The sequence below is a fragment of the Peromyscus californicus genome, unplaced genomic scaffold (assembly GCF_007827085.1).
Source record: "Peromyscus californicus insignis strain IS unplaced genomic scaffold, ASM782708v3 Scaffold_6__1_contigs__length_162567912, whole genome shotgun sequence".
Classification (NCBI taxonomy): Eukaryota; Metazoa; Chordata; class Mammalia; order Rodentia; family Cricetidae; genus Peromyscus; species Peromyscus californicus.
This window is the reverse complement of record NW_026294584.1, coordinates 30542520-30565095: the sequence shown is the minus strand read 5'-3', so window position 1 is coordinate 30565095 and position 22576 is coordinate 30542520. Positions and strand designations below refer to the sequence as shown.

The 22576-nt window shown below is 37.9% G+C and overlaps 1 protein-coding gene across 2 annotated transcripts in view; it reads left to right on the top strand.

The window, feature by feature from the left end:
- The window catches only part of Tfec (transcription factor EC), a 39352-nt gene that overhangs the window by 8823 nt on the left and 7953 nt on the right, over window positions 1–22576 (top strand). The window contains exons 1-3 of one of the 2 annotated variants that reach the window (XM_052721407.1): window positions 2880–2945; window positions 16964–17078; window positions 18229–18285. In XM_052721407.1, the coding sequence (XP_052577367.1) occupies window positions 2880–2945; window positions 16964–17078; window positions 18229–18285 (238 nt within the window). Of the gene's footprint in view, window positions 1–2879; window positions 2946–16963; window positions 17079–18228; window positions 18286–22576 lie in introns of those variants that run through there. The other variant, XM_052721405.1, reaches the window with a different exon arrangement.

Below are 22576 nucleotides of genomic sequence, written 5' to 3'. Positions count from 1 at the left end.
ATTTATCCATAAGTTTAGTATCTTCTTTCAATTTTTGAAGTATATTTCCTCCAGCTTTCTTACTTTACTTGTGTTTGAGCTCATTGTGATGACATACCATTTGATAATGTTACTCTTTTCAATAACTATTATTTCCCAATCACAAAATCTAAAAAATCTTCTTTAATTTGTCTAGAGTCCAAGATATACCCCCCTCCTTTTTGTTTTTTACAAGCACCATTAACTTCTTGTTTTCATAACCTGATTAAATTTCAGTACTGGATAAACTCATGTATTTTGCCACATCTTTACCTGAGCAAATAAATGAGGAGCATCTACCACACTGTGCATGCTGATCATGTTAAATACACCATCAAAGTTCACATGTGTGTTTACTACTGTGAGACAACCTACAATCACTCCCTAGTAAGACTGCCAGTAGTGGAGACTGTGTAATATCAACCTTCCTTGTACTTTCAAGTTTCACCTCCATCATCCACTTTTCTGAAATGTTCTATAATGCTCTGGAGAGAAAAATATGTACAGTCCAACTATCATTCACTCAATTGCTTTAGCAGTTCTCTTAAACCTCCACATTTGTTTCATTTTTCTGTCATCCTATTAGAATAGAATAAAGTTTCTATCTCATTCTTAAATTCCTAAGAATTTCATGATATCATTGTTTTTTTCTGCTGAGTAGTAATCCATTGTGTGTATGTGCCACATTTTTTTTTATCCATTCTTCAGCTGAGAGGCATATGGGTTGTTTCCAGGTTCTGGCTATTATGAATAATACTGATATGAACATAGTTGAGCATGTGTCCTTGTGGTAAGATTGAGCATTCCTTGGGTATAGCCTTGGTGCAGTGGGAAGGGGCTTGGACCTGCCTAGGCTCAATGTGCTGTGCTCTGCTGACTCCCCATGGGAGACCTTAATTTGGGGGGTGCAGGGGGGGGCTTGGGAGAGAGGGCTGGGGATGGGAAGAGGGAGGATGGAGGATCTGTGGGTAGTATGTGAAGCGAGTAGAAAGTTTCTTAATAAAGAAAAATGAAAAAAAAATAAATAAATTCCCAACAATATTTCTTTCTGTGTACATTCCCCATATCATCAGTATATATTGACCTATAGTACTGTTCATATCAGTGTTGTGCTAGTCTTCCATAATTGCCTCAAACCACACCAAACCAAATAACTCTATTTGAACACATTTGTTTTCTGGCCACCGTGTTATTTCAGCACACAAACATTCTCCCACTCACACACCCCAAAACAAGACTTACTGCCTTCATTTCCTCCATTTCAAGATCACCTGATGACTCCATTTTCTACTCTTCAACCAAGCTTTTGTCTTCATGATTTTAAATGAACTCTTACCACCAATTGAAAAGGGTTTTCTGAGTTTATAATTATATAATTTCCCCATTCCCTTTCCTCCCTCCAAACCCTCAAAATGAAAAAAAATTAATACATCAATTTAATATCTGGTATGAAAGTCTCTATTCTCATTTGGCTTGACATCCAAGTTGCATTTGACATGGTTAACCACACCCTGAGTCACTTTCTGAAATACATCTTTGATTGTCTGACATTTCATCTATTTTTCTAGCTCTTTGTTTTCTAACATATGGCAAATGCTGTGTCTCTAGGCCCAGTCTTCAGTCATCTCTTCTCATGTATCTTTGTAGATGATGTCATGCCATCTCCAACTTTGGTCTTTCTTCTCTGTGTTCAACTTATCTGTCCTATGCTTATTTGATATCTGTTGTGTTACAACAGATGTCTCAAACTGAAGGCACCTTATTTCCCCAAATCTATTTTGGTTGATCAGGAAAAATAATAATAACATCAAGAACTCCAAGAATCATGTTGTACTCTTCTTTGTTTTATTCTCCCTGCCTCTACAGTCTGTCCCAATCAAACCCAATATTTCTAAAATCTCATGGTTCTCAACATTTTCTCTCCTCAAGCAACAGTCTGCTCAATAGTTCATCATTAGCAGCTTGCACAATGCCTCACACAACATGGGTGTCAGCAGCTAAATACTAAACAAAGCACTGTAGACTCAGGTACAATATTGTAATTAATTGCTCCCATTAGAATTCCTATTTATGAGTACTCTTAATGGCTAAAGGGCAGCAGTATCCTAACAGGGGAAACAATAAAATATAGCCACTATTCATTGGTTACACAGTTTGATAATGACTATAATGCAATTTTCATGAAAAAACTGTGTATTTTTTCAGAAAAAATATCCATGTGATAGAGACCGATTATATTTTTACACAGAAGAAAGATGCTGAGAGAAGTTTAGTAACCTGGTCAAACTCATTCTTAAATGACTAGACAGATGATTTGGAGCTTGGTTCCATTCCTGTAAGAAACCCATTGTTAATATTGGTCTTGTACTTCTGTGTCAGCCATTGTGAAAAGGTAGCTCATCCATAGACATGTGAGGGGACCTGAGACAGGTTTGACTGTCTGCTACATTGAATTCAGATGACTAGTTAACTTTTAAGTTTAGATATTATCCTGTAATTCCTACCTATTGGCATTAGTTCATTCTTTCCTTTTAGAGATACTGTTGTGGATAGTAACTCATTTATGTTAATGTGCTGGGATATTTTTCAGTTAGGTATCTGTAAATTCTGGTGCATTTGACAATCTCAGTAAATTGTTACAGTTCAAGACCATTCCAGAGACAAGGACTGAGTAAATATTAACAAGCCCCTGTGCTTGCTTGTAACTTGAAAGGATTGCATGACTTCAATGAGCGAGCTTTTGTCAGTCACAATCTAGACCAGATTAGTCTGAAAGTCCAAGGAAGAAGCAAAGTTCACCTTAGTGCAGGAGTTCCTGTATGCCTCTCCTAGTTAGTGTTCGCAACCTCAAGAAGAAGAAAATGATGAAGGAAAAAGAAAAAACCATTGCTATTGTGAAAGTTATAGACCCTTCTAAGTTGAAACTGGTGAGTACACACATTTTGAAATTCTTTCACTATTTGGAGATGAAACTGACTTAAATACTGAATTTAAAATCTATAGAGATATAGTCGGTAAAATAAGGTATGTAGACATTAACACTGAAATGGGTAAACTATAATTAACTGTGTGTTTTGAAGAGCTTGTTTACTTACAAACAACTTTGGAGTGTTCTGGGGTATGCTAAGAAATTGTATAGTTTATTTAGTTAAAAACTGCTAAAATTAATGTTTTATTGTGACTTTTGTATAAACTGTGAGGATTCAGTTAATTATTTTTTTTTTGTCCTCATACTAACAACAGTTTTGTTATTTTAGTGCTAAAAGAATAATGGACGTGTAGTATATGTGATGTGAAACTGTGAGCATCCAGCTCTGTATTGTCCTGTTTGTGTTAAAGCTAGCTTGCCAAGGAAACTCCAGCTCCAGCCCCACTCATTATTTTTATTCACTTACAATGGAACAAAAATAATAATAACAAAATAACACAGCAGGATTTCATGGCTCAGTGTTTGTCATTTAAGCCTCAGAGTGATGTTTTAACAAATAAAATAAAGTTTGAGGCAATTGGTGGTGTACGTCCTAAAGCTGGAAAAATCTGCCTCCCTGAATCTCAATGGATCAACACCCACAAGGAAGTAAAATAATCTTTGGAAAGTCAGTGTTTCATGTGTGCATATGTTCTACAGCCTACGATTCCCTGCAGTGCGCCTCTTTAGAACAGGAGTTTATCTTCTTTTATGCCCAGGTTCTCTATCAAAGTCTCCTGCCCAGTTTTACCATTTCAGATTCACAGAGAATATCTCCATAGAAAAGTAAAAGGCGAGGCTCTAAACAGATACAGCGGTCAGTATCCTTTGAAAACTCTCACTAAATATGTGATATCACACACACACACACACACACACACACACACACACACACACACACACACACCAATTAGGGCTCCTTTTGCCTTTTGTTACTTCACTGAAAATTTACTTGCAAATTTAACTTGCAACCTTCCATAAATTTTGTTCATTTTTGAGTATTTATAATGAGATTATCTAGGCAAAACACACACATTTTCAGAAAAACTTCAGGGTTTTCATAACTAAAATTACTTCTCAGAACATCCTGAGTATATACTGTGGTACCCTTTCTGTTGCTAAGTGAAGGTAAATGAAAAATGTTGGAGTAATAGGTATAAATTACATCTAAAGTTTTATTTTTTTTATTAGTCCTACAGTTCTTTTGTTGAAGAGAAAAATAAACCAAGTTGCCCCCAGGGAGCCTATTGGATAGGGCTGGGCCCCTAAGTTAAGCCCTGGAGAGAAACTGTTTGATTTTGATATTTATGGGTTGGGTGGAGTTCAGAAAAGAGCAGTGGGGAAGAAAAACACAGTCAGTAGCTCCACATTGTTCTGACTATTCCAAACACTAAAACAAGTTAAAGACAAGAACGATTCTGCGGTGTGGTAGAGTGTAGAGAAGACAGTCTTTGTGCCATATAAGCATGAGTCTAGACTATTATTTCAACTTTTTTCTTTGAGGTGGCACCTCCCAGTGGCTGGGACCTCACAGAGTAGGTGAGGCTGGGTGGCTTGTTAGTCCCAGGCACGTATTTCCATGTCCCTGATGCTGATATTACAAGCAAATGCCATCCACCACTCTTGATCTTTCTTCACATGGGTCTTGGAGATCTAACTTGCATCTTTGTGCTTCTAGAACAGTGCTTACAGGACTCTGAGCTGTCTGTCCCCTTGCAACCTCTGCTGCTCTGCTAGTTGTATTATTCTTAGATCATTGTTTTATTTCTGAGCTGCAATTGCTTCACATTTAGAATGATAGTCATAGACACCCTACAAAGTTGTTATAAAGATGACTTAAGATGTTATTTGAGTTATTATATTATACCTGATATGTAGCAAATTATTGACTATGGCATAAGGCATGCTATTGTGTTGTGTTTTATTATCCTCTAAAGATTCCTCATCTACGGATTCACAGGTTCATTGTAATCACAACCCTTACCACACTGGAGCCTGACATCTCCTATTGAAAACTCTAGTATGTGCATGCATGATAATGACAAGGCTTTAGAAATTTAGAAGTATTGGAAATAACATCCAATCAGTAAGAAAAAAGGCTACAATGGCATTTTGAATGCTAAACACAAGAGTTCAGGCTTATATATGAGTTAAATGGCAGGATCTTTAGACTTCAGATTCTTGAGGTCAAATAAATCTTAAGGGTATTTTAAATATGTTGATATGAGAAAGAAAGTGGTTGTTTGTTAGGAGGGATGTAGACACACTAAATGGGGATTCATAATTTAGGTGGTGTAGGTACCCGAAGAGCTTGTGGAATAAAAACAGAGATGAAATTCCATAGTGGATATCATTATTTTAAAATGTCATATCAGGGGTCAGATTGCATCTGATACATGAAAAGTAAGGATCATTTTTAAAGTAGAATTTAGGTCACAGAGTGTGTGGTTTCCTGGTAAGAGGCAACGGATATAAATACAATTTAGAGTTTGTGTATATGCTTCTGCAATAATTTTAGCTGTAGACTTTTTTTTCTTATCCAGACAGCACCAATTGTAAACAAAGGCAAAGCTATTTTTCTCTGGTGTCACTAAAAGTTACATTTTGGCAGAATGGTGTTCTGCTGATTCTACTGTTATCAAGAGCTAGGTATTGTCTCTCAAGAGTCTTATTGTTGTATATCTTGTGTTTAATTCTTTAACCCACCGTGAGTTAATTTTTAAGTATGTAGAAGATAAGATCCCAGAATCATTCTTTTCCCCTTAGATAACTATTGAAACCAATGCCATTCTTTGAAAAGCCCTTTGCCACTGGGTGGTCTTGGCAATCTTGTCCAAATTACCGGACTATATAAGGACATTTCTTTTTGGCTTTGTTATTATTCCCTATTGGCCTATATAATTGTCTTGATGTTAGAATGCACCCTTTGCATTACTGTAGCACTGTACTCAGCTTGGAAATCCAAAAGTATTAATTATTCACTTTGCCCTTTTCCAAGACTGTTTTTAGTTTATTAGTGTTCCTTGATAATCCATACAAATTTTAATTTCTTCAAAAATGTGTGTTCATTTGATGGCAATAACATTGGATATGTGATTGTTTTGTGTAGTGTTATCATCTTGGCAATATTATCTCTTTCTAGAAATATGGGATATTTTCCATTTTTTATGTTTTCTTTACCTGTATTTTTGATTTTTCAGCCTATACATCTTTCCTTTATGGGAATTAAGCTTATTCCTAAGTCATTGTTCAGGTCATTTTAAGTGGAAATGTGTTAATTTCTTTTTCAGTTTGCTCATCACTCATGTATATAAATACAACTGATTTTCATGTGTTGATTTTATGTTTTACAAGTGGGCTAGCAGCTTCATTTGTTAGCTTAAATAAGTGCAGGGTTTTGTTTTGATGTGTTTTGTTTTTATGGAATCTCTGGATTTTCTAAATATAAGATCATGAATCCTGTTGTCTGTAAACAGAGACCATTTGGGGTAGTTCTTGATAGTCTGTGAGTTCTTTGTTGTTCTCGGCTAATTGTTCTGTCTAGACTATCTGTTGAATACAGAGGTGAAAGCAGACATCCTTATCTTGGTCTAGATACTAGAAGAAAGCTTAATATAATCTCTTACTGATTACTTTTAATTTTATTAAAAATTATTTTATACAAGACTGAGAATGGTGGCACACACCTTTACTCCCAGCACTTGGGAGTCAGAGGCAGGTGGCTTTTTCTGTGAGTTCAAAACCAGCCTGGTCTACATAGAGAGTTCGAGGTAGCCAGGGCTAGTGACTCTGCCAAATATGTTTCCCCTCCCCCAGCTCACACCAGAACCTCCCCATCTCCCATCCCACCCAACTTCCTGTTTTTGCTATCTCAACAAGTGAAAAACAAAAAGTGAGAATTGAAAGACACAAACATATATTTAAAAAAAAACAAACTATCCCAACAAACCAACTTAGAAAAAAAATAATCTCCACAAACCAAACAAAAAACTCCACCAATAATAATAAAACAAACAAAAACCAGAACAAAACAAAAAACCTTAAAAAACATGGAATTTGTTTTGTGTTGGCCAACTACTACCGGGCCTAGGTACTGTCTTCGAGTGTGGTTGATATATCCATTGACACTCCATTGGAAAAAAAATGATTTTGCCTGTCTTAGGTAACAATTACAAATAGATGCATGATTAGAAATGGAACTTTGTGTCCACTTTCCCTTCTCAATGCAGGGATTTTGTGTGGTTTGAATCTGTGCAGGTCTTGTCTTGCTGTTGCAGTCTCTCTGAATTCATATTTGTATCAATTTTGAGTCTGTAAGTAACTGTTTTGTTGGAGTCGTCTACCACCTCTGGCTCTTCAACCTTACTACTTCTTCTTCTTCATGGATACCTGAACCTTGAAGGTAGGGCTTTAGTAATGACATTCCCACTTAAGACTGAGTATTACAAAGTCTCTTTCTCTCTGCACATTGTCCAGTTGTGGGTCTCCTTGTTAAAATAATATACTACAAGATGAAGCTTCTCTGATGAGGGCTAAGTGATGATCTGCTCTGTGGAGACATAGCAATATGTCATTAAGAGTCATTGGTCTGTGACCCATCAAGTCTCAGGCTGTTGGCTACTTTAGCAGTGCCATATATTGGTACCTGCTCATGGAGTGGGCCTTAAATTTAGGCAAAAAGTGGTTGGTTACTCCCGTTACATTTGTGCCACCATATAAACTACTCCTCTAATTGTATACTCTGTTTATTTGAATGTTTATTTTATCTTCTTTCTCTCTTTAACCGGTCTTATAGAAACATGATAGTATTGTTAATTTATTTCCCCTCAAATGACTTGTGCTTTGTGAATTTACTTTTTCATGCTTTGCTGTTACTTTATTATTTTTCTCCTGACCTCTTGAAAATAATAGTTTATCTAATTTCAACCTTAATCTATCTTTCTCAGGTTATTATTTAAGCCTGAGTTTTTTTCTTTAGTTTTTTTTGTATGCTAGAAATTACTTTCTATGTGTTTTTTGTTATTTTTCAGTCGTTAAATTTCAGCATGATTTCATCTTTACTCCTTTTTTATATTTATTGATTTATATTCTTCTCTCATACATTACATTCTGACCACAGTTTCCATTCCATCCTTTCATCTTAGTCTCTCTCCTCCTACCTCCCATCTCCCTCAATGCACCCCCTTCTACCTCCCCTCGGAGAAGAGCAGGCTCCTCAGGGACATCAACCAAACATGGTATAACAAGACACAATAAAATCAGGCACATACCATAACATGAAGACTGGACAAGGCAACCCAGTAGGAGGGAGAGGGTCTCACAGTAGGCAAAAGAGTTAAAGGCAGCCCCCACTCCCATTGTTAGGAATTCCACAAGAACACCAAGCTACTCAGCCACAATATATATGCAGAAAACCTAGGTCAGACCCCTACAGGCTCCCTGATCTCTGAAAGCACCGTGAGTCTCGGTCAGTTGACTTTGTGGGCCATGTTCTCATGGTGTCTCTGACTCTTCTGGTTCCTCAGATCCTTCCTCCCCCTCCTCCCCAGGACTCCTGAGAGCCTCCTAATATTTGGGTCTGGGTTTCTGCATCTGCCCCCATCAGTTGCTGAATGAATGCTCTCTAGTCTCTATGATGACGATTTTGCTAGGTTCCTATCACAGAACAATGTGCAAACAGGACAAACTGTAAGTTGAAGGTTTTGTGGCTGAGTTTGTAACTCAATCCTTCCACTTGAGGCCTCTTCTGATTATAGAAAATAACTAGTTCAGGCTTCGTGTTCCCCATTTCTAGGAGTCTTTGCTAGGGTTACTCTCATAGATTCCATGGAGTTTTCATTGCACTAGGTTCCACCGCAATCCCCCCCCCCAAATTCCTGTTGTTTCTCCCTCCCCTCCCTACCTGATCCCTCCTGCTCTCAAGCTTACCCTCCCCCAGTCCACCCATGAAATCTATTTCATTTTCCCTTCCCAGGGAGATCCTTGCACTCCCTTTAAGCCCTCCTTGTTACTTAGCTTCTCTGTGTCTGTGGACTATAGCATGATTTTCTTAAACTTCACAGTTAATATCCACTTATAAGTGAATACATACTATGATTGTCTTTCTGGGTCTGGATTATCTCACTCAGGATGATTTTTTTTTTCTAGTTCTATCCATTTGCCTGCAAATTTCATGGTGTCATTGTTTTTAACAGTTGAGTAATACTCCATTGTGTAAATGCACCACATTTTTTTTTATCCATTCTTTGGTTGAGGTACTTCTAGGTTGTTTCCAGTTTCTGGCTATTATGAATATAGCTGCTATGAACATAGTTGAGCAAGTGTCCTTGTGGTATGATTGAGCTTCCTAGAAATGGTATAACTGGGTCTTGAGGTAGATTGATTCCCAGTTTTCTGAGAAACCACCATATTGATTTCCAAAGTGACTGTACAAGTTTGGACTTCCAACAGCAGTGGAGGAGTGCTGTGGGATGTTCTGTATGTTACGTGTGTTGCTTGATTGGGTAATAAATAAAACACTGATTGGCCAGTAGCCAGACAGGAAGTATAGGCGGGTCAAAGCGAAGAGAATTGGGGGAAGTGGAAGGCTGAGGGAGAGAGCCCTGCCAGCTGCCATTCAGGGAGCATCATGTGGAGGCAACAGGTAAAGCCACGGAACATGTGGCAACATATAGATTAACAGAAATGGGCTTAGTATAAGAGTAAGAGCTAGACAATGGTAGGCCTGAGCTAATGGCTGAGCAGTTTAAGTAATATAAGCATCTGAGTGATTATTTTATATGTGGGTTGTGGGACTGCGGGGGTTTGGTGGGACCTGGAGAGAAGCTCTCCAGCTACAGAGGAGTGTTCCCCTTACTCTACATCCCCTCCAATATAAGCTGTCATTAGTGTTTTTGATCTCAGCCATTCTGACAGGTGTAAGATGGAATCTCAAATTTATCTTTACTCTTGAGTTCCCAACAACTTTAAAATTTTTGCAAATCAAGTGCTGTATGAATTTTGTATTGAGGTTTTCTTTTGACTGAGTGTATAGTCAATGTTTGAATGTTTCAAAGTTGTTGAGAACATCATGTGTTCTCTATTTGTGCAAGTACTGTAAAAGTATCTGTGAGGTCACACTATTACTTTTGTTTAAATGTTTCATAGCATTCCTCATTATTTTGTCAACTTGACATTTCAAAAATGAAAAGAAATGTATAAAAACCTCCCACTCTGATGTTAGGGTATTCACTTCTGTAGGTTTTAACATTCTTCACATATTTGGTGTGGTTTTCATTAGGTACATATATGCTTATAATTAGTCTTTTTAAAAAAATTCACTTTTTATATGTAGTTTCTCTGTTCTTTTACTAGTTATTGTCTTAGTTAGAGTTTTTATTGCTGTGAAGAGATACCATGATCACAGCAACTCTTATAAAGAAAACATTTAATTGAGGTGGCTTGCTTACAGTTTCAGAGGTTCAGTCAATTATCATCATAGTGGGAATCATGGCAATGTGCAGGTAGATGTGGTGCTGGGTCTGAGAGTCCTTACATCTTGATTCAGAGACAACGAGAAATGGACTGACTGTCACACTGAGGGAAGCTTGAGAAAGCCTGCCTTCACAAGGACACACTTCCTCCAACAAGACCACACCTCCTAATAGTGCCACTCCCTATAAGCTTATCAGGGCCAATTACATTCAAACTAACACAGTTCTGGGACAAAACAGTTGACAGCAGCAATTTAAGGAAGGAAGGGATTATTTTAGTTCAAGTTTGGGGGCACAGTTCGTCAAAGCGGGGGAGTCATGGCATTAGGCACTTAAGGAAGCTGGTTATATTATACTCTCAGTCACAGGTAGCTCTCTCTTTTACATACAGTTAGGTCCCTGGCCTGACTAATACTGCCACCCACATTTACAAGGGGTCTTCCCACTTCAATTAGCATAATCTTCACACAGACATGTGTAGCTTGAGTTTTCCTGCCTGGCCCACAGTCATGGCAAATCTCTCTCACCCGCCAGTCCCACAGTTGCTCAAACCCGACCAAGTAAACACAGACACTTATATTGGTTACAAACTGTATGGCCATGGCAGGCTTCTTGCTAACTGTTCTTACCGCTTAAATTAATCCATTTCTATAAATCTATACCTTGCCACGTGGCTCATGGCTTACTGGCATTTTCACATGCTGTTTCTCATCATGGCGGCTGGCAGTGTCTCTCTGACTCAGCCTTCCACTTCCCAGCTCTATTCTCCTCCTTGTCCCGCCTACACTTCCTGCCTAGGCAATGGCCAATCAGTGTTTTATTTATTGACCAATCAGCAACACATTTGCCATACAGACCATCCCACAGCAGTCATGTCCAGAGGGTCATCTCCGAGGTGATTCTAGGTTCTGTTCAGTTGGCCACCAATATTAACCATCGAAATCATTGATGAAGTTTCTAATTTTAAAGCCCACTTTCTTTGATACTAGTATATTTATGTCATCTCCCTTATAGTTATTATCTGCTGGCATATCTGATTTCATTTTTTTCCATTCAACATTTGTGTATCTTTTACTAGCTGACTCTTGTGATTTACATATATCTAGTGATAGTCTTCTTAATCAGCTTGCATTTTAGATGGGGTGATTGACTGATGTTGATAATTATTATTTATATATGTGATGGCTATCCTTTGTTGCCAACTTGACTACATCAGGAACTAACCAAAACCAGTGGCTAGGTATACCTGTGAGGGTTTTTTTCTTAATTAAATCATTTGAAGTGGAAGACTCACTTTTAATCTGGATCTTTTGTGGAACGATACACCTTTAGTGCAGATCTTTGAGGTGGGAAGATGCACCTTTAATCCGAGACATATTTTATGGTGGAAACCCATTTAAAGGACATGAGAGGAAGAAGCTCTTCCTCTCTGCCTACTTGCCCTTGCTCTCACTATCAAATCCATTCCTTCACGGGGTTAGAGCCTACTTCTTTGGGATTCTGGCATATGAAGGCCAGATGAGACATCCAGCCTTGAGGACTAAACAACTACTGGATTCTTCTTTTGGTAGATAGCCATTGTTGGACTAGCTGGACCAGCCTGTTAACCATTCTAACAAATCGCATTTATACATATATGTATGCATGTAAAATGAAATATATATATATATACATACACACACATATTTCATTCTGTAAATTCTGTTCCTCTAGAGAACTCTCATATAATATATTTTCACTGTTTTCTCTCACTTTAGATTATTTATGTTCTATTTTTAAAGCATATTTCCTTGTACTGGAGAGGTGGCTCAGCAGTTAAGAGTACTGGCTGTTCATCCAGAGGTCCGAGGTTCAATCCCCATCACCTACGTGGCATTCACAACTGTCCATAATCCCAGTCTTAGGAGATCTGATACCCTCTTCTGGCTTCCCCAGCCACTAGGCACTTGCATGATGCCAGATATACATTAGACCAAACACCCATATACATAAATAATTTTTAAAAAGTGCATTACCATAATAATTTCTTATCACTTCCTTGCTACCCCCAATTCACTCAGGCTGGAATTATGAAGACTGGAACACTTTTCACTTGTGTTTGATCTCAATCTCCACCATCATCTTTTTCTTACATCCCACAATCACTTTTCTAAGGTATTTGATCAATTTTATCTCATATTTTTGAAACACATCTTTAAATAGCTCCTACTTTTAGGTACTTCACTCAATTTTTTTCAGTGCTACTCTTTCTGGAAGTAAGCCTTTCTTATAATTAATTCATTGAAAATTTAAATAGTATATTATGATCATTTTATTTTCTCTCTCCCAACTCCTCCCAGATCCTCTTCACTTCCCTAAAAACCCAATTTTGATTTTACTTTTTTTGAGGGGGGGTAAACTTAATACTGTATGCTTAGGAATAGTATTATCATGGTCTCATATGTGCATGGTATCAAGGCTGGAATAAAAAAACATGTATAAGCCGGGCGGTGGTGGCGCACGCCTTTAATCCCAGCACTCGGGAGGCAGAGCCAGGCGGATCTCTGTGAGTTCGAGGCCAGCCTGGGCTACCAAGTGAGTCCCAGGAAAGGCGCAAAGCTACACAGAGAAACCCTGTCTCGAAAAACAAACAAACAAACAAAAAAAAAACAAAAAAAACCACATGTATAATTATTTTCCTTTATATTTAAAAAAGTTTATTCATTTTCACTTTATACTTAAATTTTAATTGTGTTACTAAAAATCTTAGAGTTTTTCTCTTTCCATTGTATAATCATTTTATAGATTTAGTTTTTTCTTTATTTTTGAGATTTTATACTAGCATATAATGGAATATGATCACTACACTCATTCCCCCATCTTGCTTCCTTCCATATACCCGCAACATATCCTTTTTTCAACTGAACGTTTTTTGGTTTGATATTTTGATAGCTCCTTAAGTCTGGTTAGTCCTGCCCATCTGTGCTTGGAGGTGGGGCCATCTGCTAGGGCATGAGGAACCGACGAGTGGCCACATCCTTAAAAAGAAAAAGATGACTCTCCTTCCCTCAGCAGCTGTCCGCTGCCGATTGCTCCTCTGTCAGGGGTGGGATCTGGTGATCACCAACCGTATTTGTGCTGTGGCTTGGGTTGGCTTCTTCCTATGCAGGTAGCACAGCTGCTGTGAGTTCATGAACGTGATGGCTATGGCATGGCCAGAAGACAGCAGATCACAGCACTCTTCCCCATCATCCGGCTCTTGCTTTCTTTCTGTCTCCCCTGTTGGAGTGTGGAATGTCTCCTGAACCTTGGTGTTGGCTTACTCTAGATGGTCTGTCTAGGGATGTGCACTGCATCTCTTATTCCCAGCACACTGAGCAGCTGTCTGTCCCTCCACTGGATGCTGTCCACTGAAAAAGGGAGCTTCTTTGGCCTGGTGCATCTCAGCCCAGTTCTATCCATATGAACTTAAGTGTTTGGAAGGTAATTTGACAGCATGAAAATTCAGCAAAATAACAATAGCCAGTGCTACCCAAAGGCATATGACTCCCCAAGCCACAGGACTTTTGACTAGGATTACAGTACCAGACATAAAATTCCTTCCTGCAGGTTCATTGTTAGCTTTACTTGTTATTTTTATTATAGATTATTATGAAAACTTTCCCTTATTTATTATAGGCTAATTGAATAAACTTCTTCTTATTTGATTTTTCTTGTTCTTTTCCTTTTATTTCATGTCTAATGCTGCATTTTTTTTTTTTTTTGGTCAAATTTGTTACATTCCTTAGATGTTTTGCTATTTTGACCTGCGTATACCCCAACATCCTCTAGGAAATACTGGCTGCTTTGAAAAGGTTTATCACTTGTGAAGGCCAGATCCAGGTTATTTCTGTTCCTCAGACCTCAGAAGTGGAGAGGAGAATAAAATCTAGATATCACGAGATCACTGTCAATCACTATTTATCGTTGAGCAGTTTCTTGGAAATGTTATTCTTTCTCTACCAGAAAGACTCATCCTCTTACGCAGATGTATACTTGACCCTTTTAAATGGATTTTAAGATAAATTATTTATTTTTATTAGTTTGGTAACAATACGTTCATTCAAACCAGTCTTCCTTTCCTTAACAAGAAAAAAAGCATCTTCACAAAATACCTTCCATTTGCTTACTGATCTACAAAGACATAGGTCTTGTTGCTGAATTAACACATACCTCTGACAAAGATAGATACAAATTTGCTTTGTAAGCTCTTTCCAATGAGTATGTATGCATTCAATGTTCACTAACATTGCACTCTCACAACTTTGAATGGAGAGAAGTCTCTTTAGATGACCTGAAGTGTATTACATGCTTTGAAACTCAACAGTCTAATGATATTCAAAAAGTGATTAGCCATTTACATGAAATAGAAGAGTACCTACAGCATAAAATTAAATAGGGTATTAATCATTGTGCTTTAAGGCATAGATTATACTGTAACTGGGGTCAGGGGATGATGCAATCTAGCTAGAGTTAGGCAGGAGTAGATTCATTGTTAGACTGTCCTGTTTCTAAGGAATAATGCACCAAGTACTGTCTGAGCAGGTACTGTGGACCCTGTGGGTAGGAGCCTCTCTCTCCATTATTACAGTACATGGACTAGAGCTCTGCTTTTCCTTTAACGTTTCTGCAATTTGCCAGTCTACATTGAAATCCATCTGAATTCAAGCTCTTCAGAGGAAAAGCGCCCCTCCCCTAGTTCCTTCCCCTCCACTCCCTGTCTTTTTGTTCAGCACGTCCATTATATTTCTCAAAGGCACAGTGGAAATGTATGACTCAGGTGGGGAAGCCTCAGCTCATAACCAACAAGCTATTCAAAACGACCAAGGAAAATATGTATGTTTAAAGCTCTGTTTTAGTGATACACATGTTAAGGAAATGGTCTGCATTGTGGAACACCTCTTAATTGTGTTTGCCAGAGATTCACATACATCATCTTTCCAAATTAGTCAACTTTGTTTGTTTTTAAAATGAGTAAATTGAAAAGGAATAAGTACTTAAATATCCCACATCTAAAATCTGTAAAGTAAAAACACATTTTAAAATACCATTATTTTAAAATGTAAATTTTAATGTAAATTTGTAGGGTTAAGGGCATAGCTCATGATAGAGCATGTGCATAGCATATTTCAGGCCCTGGGTTGATCCTGAGCACTGCAAAAATCAATGTAAGTAAATATAAGTAAAATATAAGCTGGATAAATTAAAGATGAGGCTTTCTAATAAAGTTTATGATGAAGACACCAGTATACTAAAATGTATGCCATGGTGACAAAAGCAGGCTAGAATGCACTTCTTGATATGAACATAAATTTATGTATTAGATAATTTAAACTTCATTTCATAGTTGATTTTCCTTAGAAATACATAGTTATTTAATATACTGTAGTAACTTATTATCCTGAAAATGTATTTCAGCCTTAATAAGTACTTTCTTCCTTTCTTCATATTGATTGCCAAACTGACTTTCTAAATCTTGAAATATTCTCTCAGGTTGAACTGGAATTTCACAATAAGTAGGAACGTAGAGTGAATTCTCTGCAATAATATATATATATACTTTTCCTAGACCTTAAGGAAAAGAAAAAAAATCTTCTTATTCAGCCTTTGGTTAGCTGCCCAGAAATAGAATAAAGATATATAAAATAGAAATATTTCATAATTTTAAATCCTATGTTGTAAATGTAACTTTTTTCTGAAATAATGTGTATTATTTAAAATATGAATATTATTTAAATTAAATATTGTTGTATGATCAATAAGCATAGTTTGAGTAATGCATCAGTACAATTTTGAATTGTGCATAAAGCACCTTGGGTTTTTAAGAAATTGTTTCCAAGAAGAACTTCAAGAATTACAGAGTTTATAATTGGAGAGAACCTATGTTCACTAGAGGCAAACTAGTCTTAGTGTGCTCTTGGTTACCAGCTGAGGTATTTAGATCAATCTAGAACACTAGTGTACAGAGGGAAAAAATAGCCCTTCCAGGAAGCTTAGTTTCCCACTTCATTAACAACATGAAATCCCTCCTGATGGCCAAATTCTGAGAGTACTAACAGTACTCTGAAGCTCCCAAAGGTTTTAACATTTTACTTGACTTGTGGTCTGCAAGGAACTTCCAGATTTGCTAAGATGTGTGTTGTTTTTTCAAAATGATACTTTAATAGTACTAATTTACAACCAGGTCATGATCTGGCTCAAACCTCCATAGGTTTGTAAATATTCATCAGAATTTTCCTTCATGCATGAACTGATCTCTCTTTTTCTTGCAATCCAAATACTATTTCCAGTATATCTTATTCATATGCATTTATAATGTATTTAAAAGTAGTCAATGTATATTTCTGTTTAAAACTAACATGGAATCTATTGTCATGATTATTAAAGAGTGACAAATTTAAAATAAGGGATTTAAGGAACACTACTAAATATGTATGTGTGTATAGTGGCGTTAATTAGTTGATCTTTTCTTTCTTTTTTCTTTAAGTTATCTGGTAGTATTTTGGATGTGTACAGTGGTGAGCAGGGGATTTCTCCAGTTAATGCGAATCTTATGAGTACTTCCTGTCCAAGCAACCTGCCCATGAAAAAGGAAATTGCAGGTAATGTCGACTTTTAAAAAAATTTAACTTTTAAAAATTGTTATCAGTTGCATACTATGTGAATAGCATAGTTCCATGCTGAATAGTTTTTTTAAAGTATGATCACAATAGCTAAAAGGGATAAGTGTTGAGAGTAAATCTATCATTTTTTAGTATCACTAAACAACGGGTCAATATCATTTACATTTTAGTTGAATGGATTCTTTCAAACATTAACATTCTGATCCTATATTCTTGGGCCAGGGATTCAGGAGAGGTTTAGCCAGTTGTTGTGACTCAGAGTCTCTTATAGGGCTGCATTCTGGAAATCTTCCAGAGCACAGAAGGTAACATGTGACTGGGGCTAGACAATACATTTCAAAGCTGGTACATGCATAGGTTGTGAGAATGCTGTAAGTTGACAGCTCATCTTACTTTGTAACTGCATGCATCTCTGCAAAAGGTTCTATGGAAAACACAATAGAAGTAGCTTTGAGAGCTGCCTTGAACATCTCCTTAACACTCTGTAATTATTGTAATCCCAGTCGATGCTGGAGGAACTATCTGTGTTATGAAGATCAGGGAGGAAGAATCATTGTGGACTCTTTTGAAACTGATGGCCAGCCAGTCTGTAGAGACTTTTGTTATTTCCTGAGTGGTAGAATGGTTTTGACATGCATATCTGAGATACATAGCTAGTTGCAATTCCTTTGATGAAGCAATCATAAATATTTTTGAAGAGACTAGGTTCGTTTCTGAATCTCAAAATTATGGGAATGATAGTAGAAGTTAATGAAGAGTTCAGCATTTTCCATGTAACATGCCTGTATAGCCCTCTCACTGTTTATCAGGTAGCTATTGCATAATATTTATTTCACAAGTGAAGAGCCTAAGGCAACAAGTTTGATAATTAACCACGTGACTGTTAAATGGAAAGCTAGAAAACAGATCAGGTTTTTGCTACTCCAGGTATTAAAGACTTTGCCATTGCCTTTTGTTAAAACATCCCCTGCTCTACATTCCTTCAGATTGGCATCAAATGTATTATTACACCATTACCATTCTAGAACAAGCAATATTCTCTTTCTACCCAGTGTTTCTGAAGGTTGCATGGAAAGGCTTCAAAGTGGAACTAAACTCCTTTTTGATTATTTTTTTTTCTTTTGTTCAGAAACTGACACTAGAGCTTTGACGAAAGAGAGACAGAAAAAGGATAACCACAACCTCAGTGAGTATGTTTTTTTTTTCTTCAAACAAAATTACTACCAGAGAAAGTGCAAGGAAAATCAAGTATAGAGTCTTTTACTGTCATACCACTACCACTTGAAACTGAATTATTGAAATTAATTGGTCATGTTTAGCAACTTGAAACAGTTTTGGAAATGCAAACTTGGAGATACCTTCAAAAGGTTTTGCATTTTCATAAAACCAGGTGACTAGGAAAGGTGTGCTTGCCTGAGATGAGTGTATTTGGTTACGTTTGAGCAGGGTTGTGATTCACCAACTCATGGGTTTAAAGACATGAACTGGCTGTGAAATGTACTTCATTTCACCAGAAACAAGTGCACCTTCTCATTTTTCAGTATCAATTTGCTCCTCCCTTTTCAATGATACGTTAACTGAAAGGCATGTCTTATGTTGTAATGCTGATTTCCTTGTGCCTTCTTCAGGTCAATTTGACTCTGATAACCAGTCACACGAGATGGAGAAATGCACGTGGGAGAGGTAGTTTAGCAGCAAGGCTGAGATTTAGAGTGCTCAGTCTTGTTTTAAGAGCTTCCGTATTTCAAGTGACTTCCACTAACTGAGTGTGAGGCAGCTTTGTTCTGAGAGACAAGGCTCAACAAAGAAAGAGGAATTATGAAAATGAAAGAGTAAAGCCTCCAGTCAAGCCAGCAGTTTTCTTCTGTGCAATGACCTGAAATTCGTTCTGCATGTACCTGTGAAACCCTTGCCAGTTCTTATTGCACCTGCCACATCAGACTGACAATGGTTAACTGACCCGTAGGAGAGCTGGCCCTTCCTTCCAACTCTTTTCGGCCGTAAACTTTGGGTTCCCTTAGCCCTCAAGGGCATCGCAGACAACTTTAATTCAGACTGTGAGATAAGGGGGTGCATGAGTGGGCAGAGCTGATGGTTAGTACAAGGAATCAACATGCTGGGAAATCATGGGGCCCATGGAGTTACTGTCCTTGTCTCTTTCTGTTCTCTGTATAGGCAGCTGTCCAACAGGTCTTCAATGTACAGTATGGTTGGTGTCTGTCATGTGTCTTATCAAAGTGTTTTGAAACTAAATTCTCATGCTACATCATTTTATTTTGAGGTAAATTAATGTTAAAAATTTAGTGCCATGTATTTTATATGTGACAAATATAAAACAGTTATAACTACAGAAAGTGTGAAGTCATTGCAAAACCACAAAGGAGGTTCCCTTTATCTGATGCCTAAATATATAAAAGTTAAAAATCAAATTTGAAAATGCTAAGTCCTTATCAAGGCCTGGAAGGCCAGGAGTGGGTTGAGAATTCCCAGGACCCCTGAGTTTGGCCTGGGAAGAATGGTGCTTGCTGTGGGGTGGTCTGTATGGCAAATCTGTTGCTCTGATTGGTCAATGAATAAAACACTGATTGGCCAGTGGCCAGGCAGGAAGTGTAGGCGGGACTAACAGAGAGGAGAACTGAGAGAACAGGAAGGTGGGAGGAGACACTGCCAGCCGCTGCCATGACAAGCAGCATGTAAAGATGCTGGTAAGTCACGAGCCACGTGGCAAGGTATAGATTTATAGAAATGGATTAATTTAAGCTGTAAAAACAGTTAGCCAGAAGCCTGGCACGACCCTACAGTTTGTAAGCAATATGAGTCTCTGTGTTTACTTGGTTGGGTCTGAGCGGCTGTGGGACTGGCGGGTGACAGAGATTTGTCCTGACTGTGGGCCAGGCAGGAAAACTCCAGCTACAGGTGCTAGCTTTTATCTTGCAACATACTTCTCATATCTTTCTATTTTATGCTGTCAGTAGCTTTGAATGTGAGTGAACATTCCACTCCACTCCTATACTACCTTTTGGCTGCACACTTACAGGTATGAGCTCCTTCCTTCAGGAGAGGAGAGTTCAGGTCATGGCCTGTCCTGGGCCTCGAAACAAGCCCTGGAGTGAAAGAGGAAGTTCCTTGTGCAAGTTAGCCAGAGTGCCATTCATTCAGCAGGATTCTCTTGGCCTTGGTCTGCCTTGGGGTCGGTGTGGCCAGAGAAGGCAAAAGTGGTCTACTGAATGCCAGCAGAATGCCAGTGGACTAGGTTCACTGAATATGTCAGAGGCATAATGAATAGTGAAATTTTGCAATTTCTTAAAGTGATTTTTTTTTAAAAAAAACTGCATATTCAAGAAGAACCGAAGTGGTAATTAGCCATTTAAAATGTTATAAGAAGAATATAAGGAGAGGAAAGGTTTTGATAGTATGTACAATGTGGAATTAGGTAATTTTGAACAAATGTAAAACTAACCTATTTTGAGACAAAATCATGAACTTTCTTCATTACTGTTGTATGTTTCATTGGTGATATAGAGATAATGTATGTGAACACAGAATTGTTATCAAATTCTCACTGTAAAGCATATAAGCTTTTCTATCAGTTTTACTTTTGTTTATGGATGTAGAAATAGTTAGCTGCTTTGTAAGTCATATGCCAAGAATCAGGAGGATTAGTAGAGAGAGCGAACAAGCTCAGTGATTGATTGCATTCTAACTTGAATGCACCATTTCTGAAGACCAAGCTCATTAATGGCACCTCACTTTGTAGACAAGGTTATGGAGGCAAATGATATTTATTAGTGACTTCGCTCATTTCACGTAGCAGATCTTAGTTCTCAAGTAGGTGCTATTTGGGTATTTTACAACGTTTTTGAAGTATGCTTTTCTTTTCTCATGGCCTTTTTATTTTATCTTATTTTTTGGGGCACAAATTTCTCTGAATACTTTATACATGTAATCCATTACAAAAATATTATAGGAAACTCATTATATCATCAACAGTGAATAGTTTCTACATACACAAAATTGCTACACATAATGAATGTACAGAATAATAAGGAGGGAGAAACTCTAGAGAGCTTATCTCTACAGCTCTCAACTGGCTAGCATTACACAGGAAATCACAGTTTTACCTAATGACATCGGCGCAGACGCTGACTCTACCAAAATCAGAATTCCTGGATGAGGAAAATAAAATCTGTTCCACAATCCTTCCAGATATGTCTGATTCAAGCAAGAGTTTGAAAACCACTTCTCTATACAAAAACTTAAAACTGGGAAATTAGGACGAGTGAGGAGGTTCAGTGGGTGAAGGTGCTGCTGCCGAGCCTGACGACCTGAGTTTGATCCCTGGGATCCACCCAGTGCAAGGGGAGTCCCTGTCCCCACATGACGCCCTCTGGTCTCTACACATACTGTTGTGTGTAAGTCTATACACATATGCACAACACACTAAATCAATGTTAACTAGAGAAAAACAAATTAGTTGTCTAATCCACATACATTTAGTCAGCACATCCTGTATAGGCCAAGCTCTCTGGAGATAGAGTTATAGTTGTTGGGGTTTGTTGTTGTTGTCGTTTTTACTTTTCAGAACAGGGTTTCCCTGTGTAGCCTTGACTGTCCTTGAACTTTGTAGACTAGGCTGGTCTTGAACTCATAGCGATATGCCTGCCTCTGCCTCTGCCTCCTGAGTGCTGGGATAAAAGGCATGTGCCTCTACCACTTGACTTTTTTTAGAAGGCTTTTTATTTTTATTTATTTATTTAGATTTATTTTTTTTATTATTTTGTGTGTATGAGTGTTTTGTACCACATGTATGCCTGATACCCAAGGAGGTGGTGAGCTTCCATGTGGGTACTGGGAATAAAACCTGGGCCCTTTGCAAGAACAATAAGTGCTCTTAACCACTGAGCCAACTCTCCAGTCCAAGAGATACAATCATAGTTAACTGATCACGTGTACTTGCAATGTGCTAAGCACTGAGGTAATGGGTGATGTTGCTCTGTATGCTGTGAATGTGTTGCTCTGATTGGTTGATAAATAAAATGCTGTTTGGCCAGTAGCCAGGCAGGAAGTATAGGTGGTATAAGCAGACAAGGAGAATTCTGGGAAGAGGAAGGCTGAGTCAGGAGTCGCCAGCCAGACACAGAGGAAGCAAGATGTGAAGGCGGAACTGAAAAAAGGTACCAAGCCACGTGGCTAAACATAAATAAGAATTATGGTTTAATTTAAGTGTAAGAGCTAGTCAGTAATAAGCCTGAGCAAATGGCCAAGCAGTTATAGTTAATATTAAGCCTCTGTATGATTATTTTATAAAAGGCTGTGGGACTGTGAGTGAGAGATTTGTCCCAAGCACGGGCCATGTGGGACACAGAAAAACTTCCTACTACATTGAGGAGATGGTAAAACATGGTGAATGGCCTTTAAAGATTATACTAACAAATTGCCAGAATGTGTATGTGTGAGGTATCAGCCAAAAAGGATAA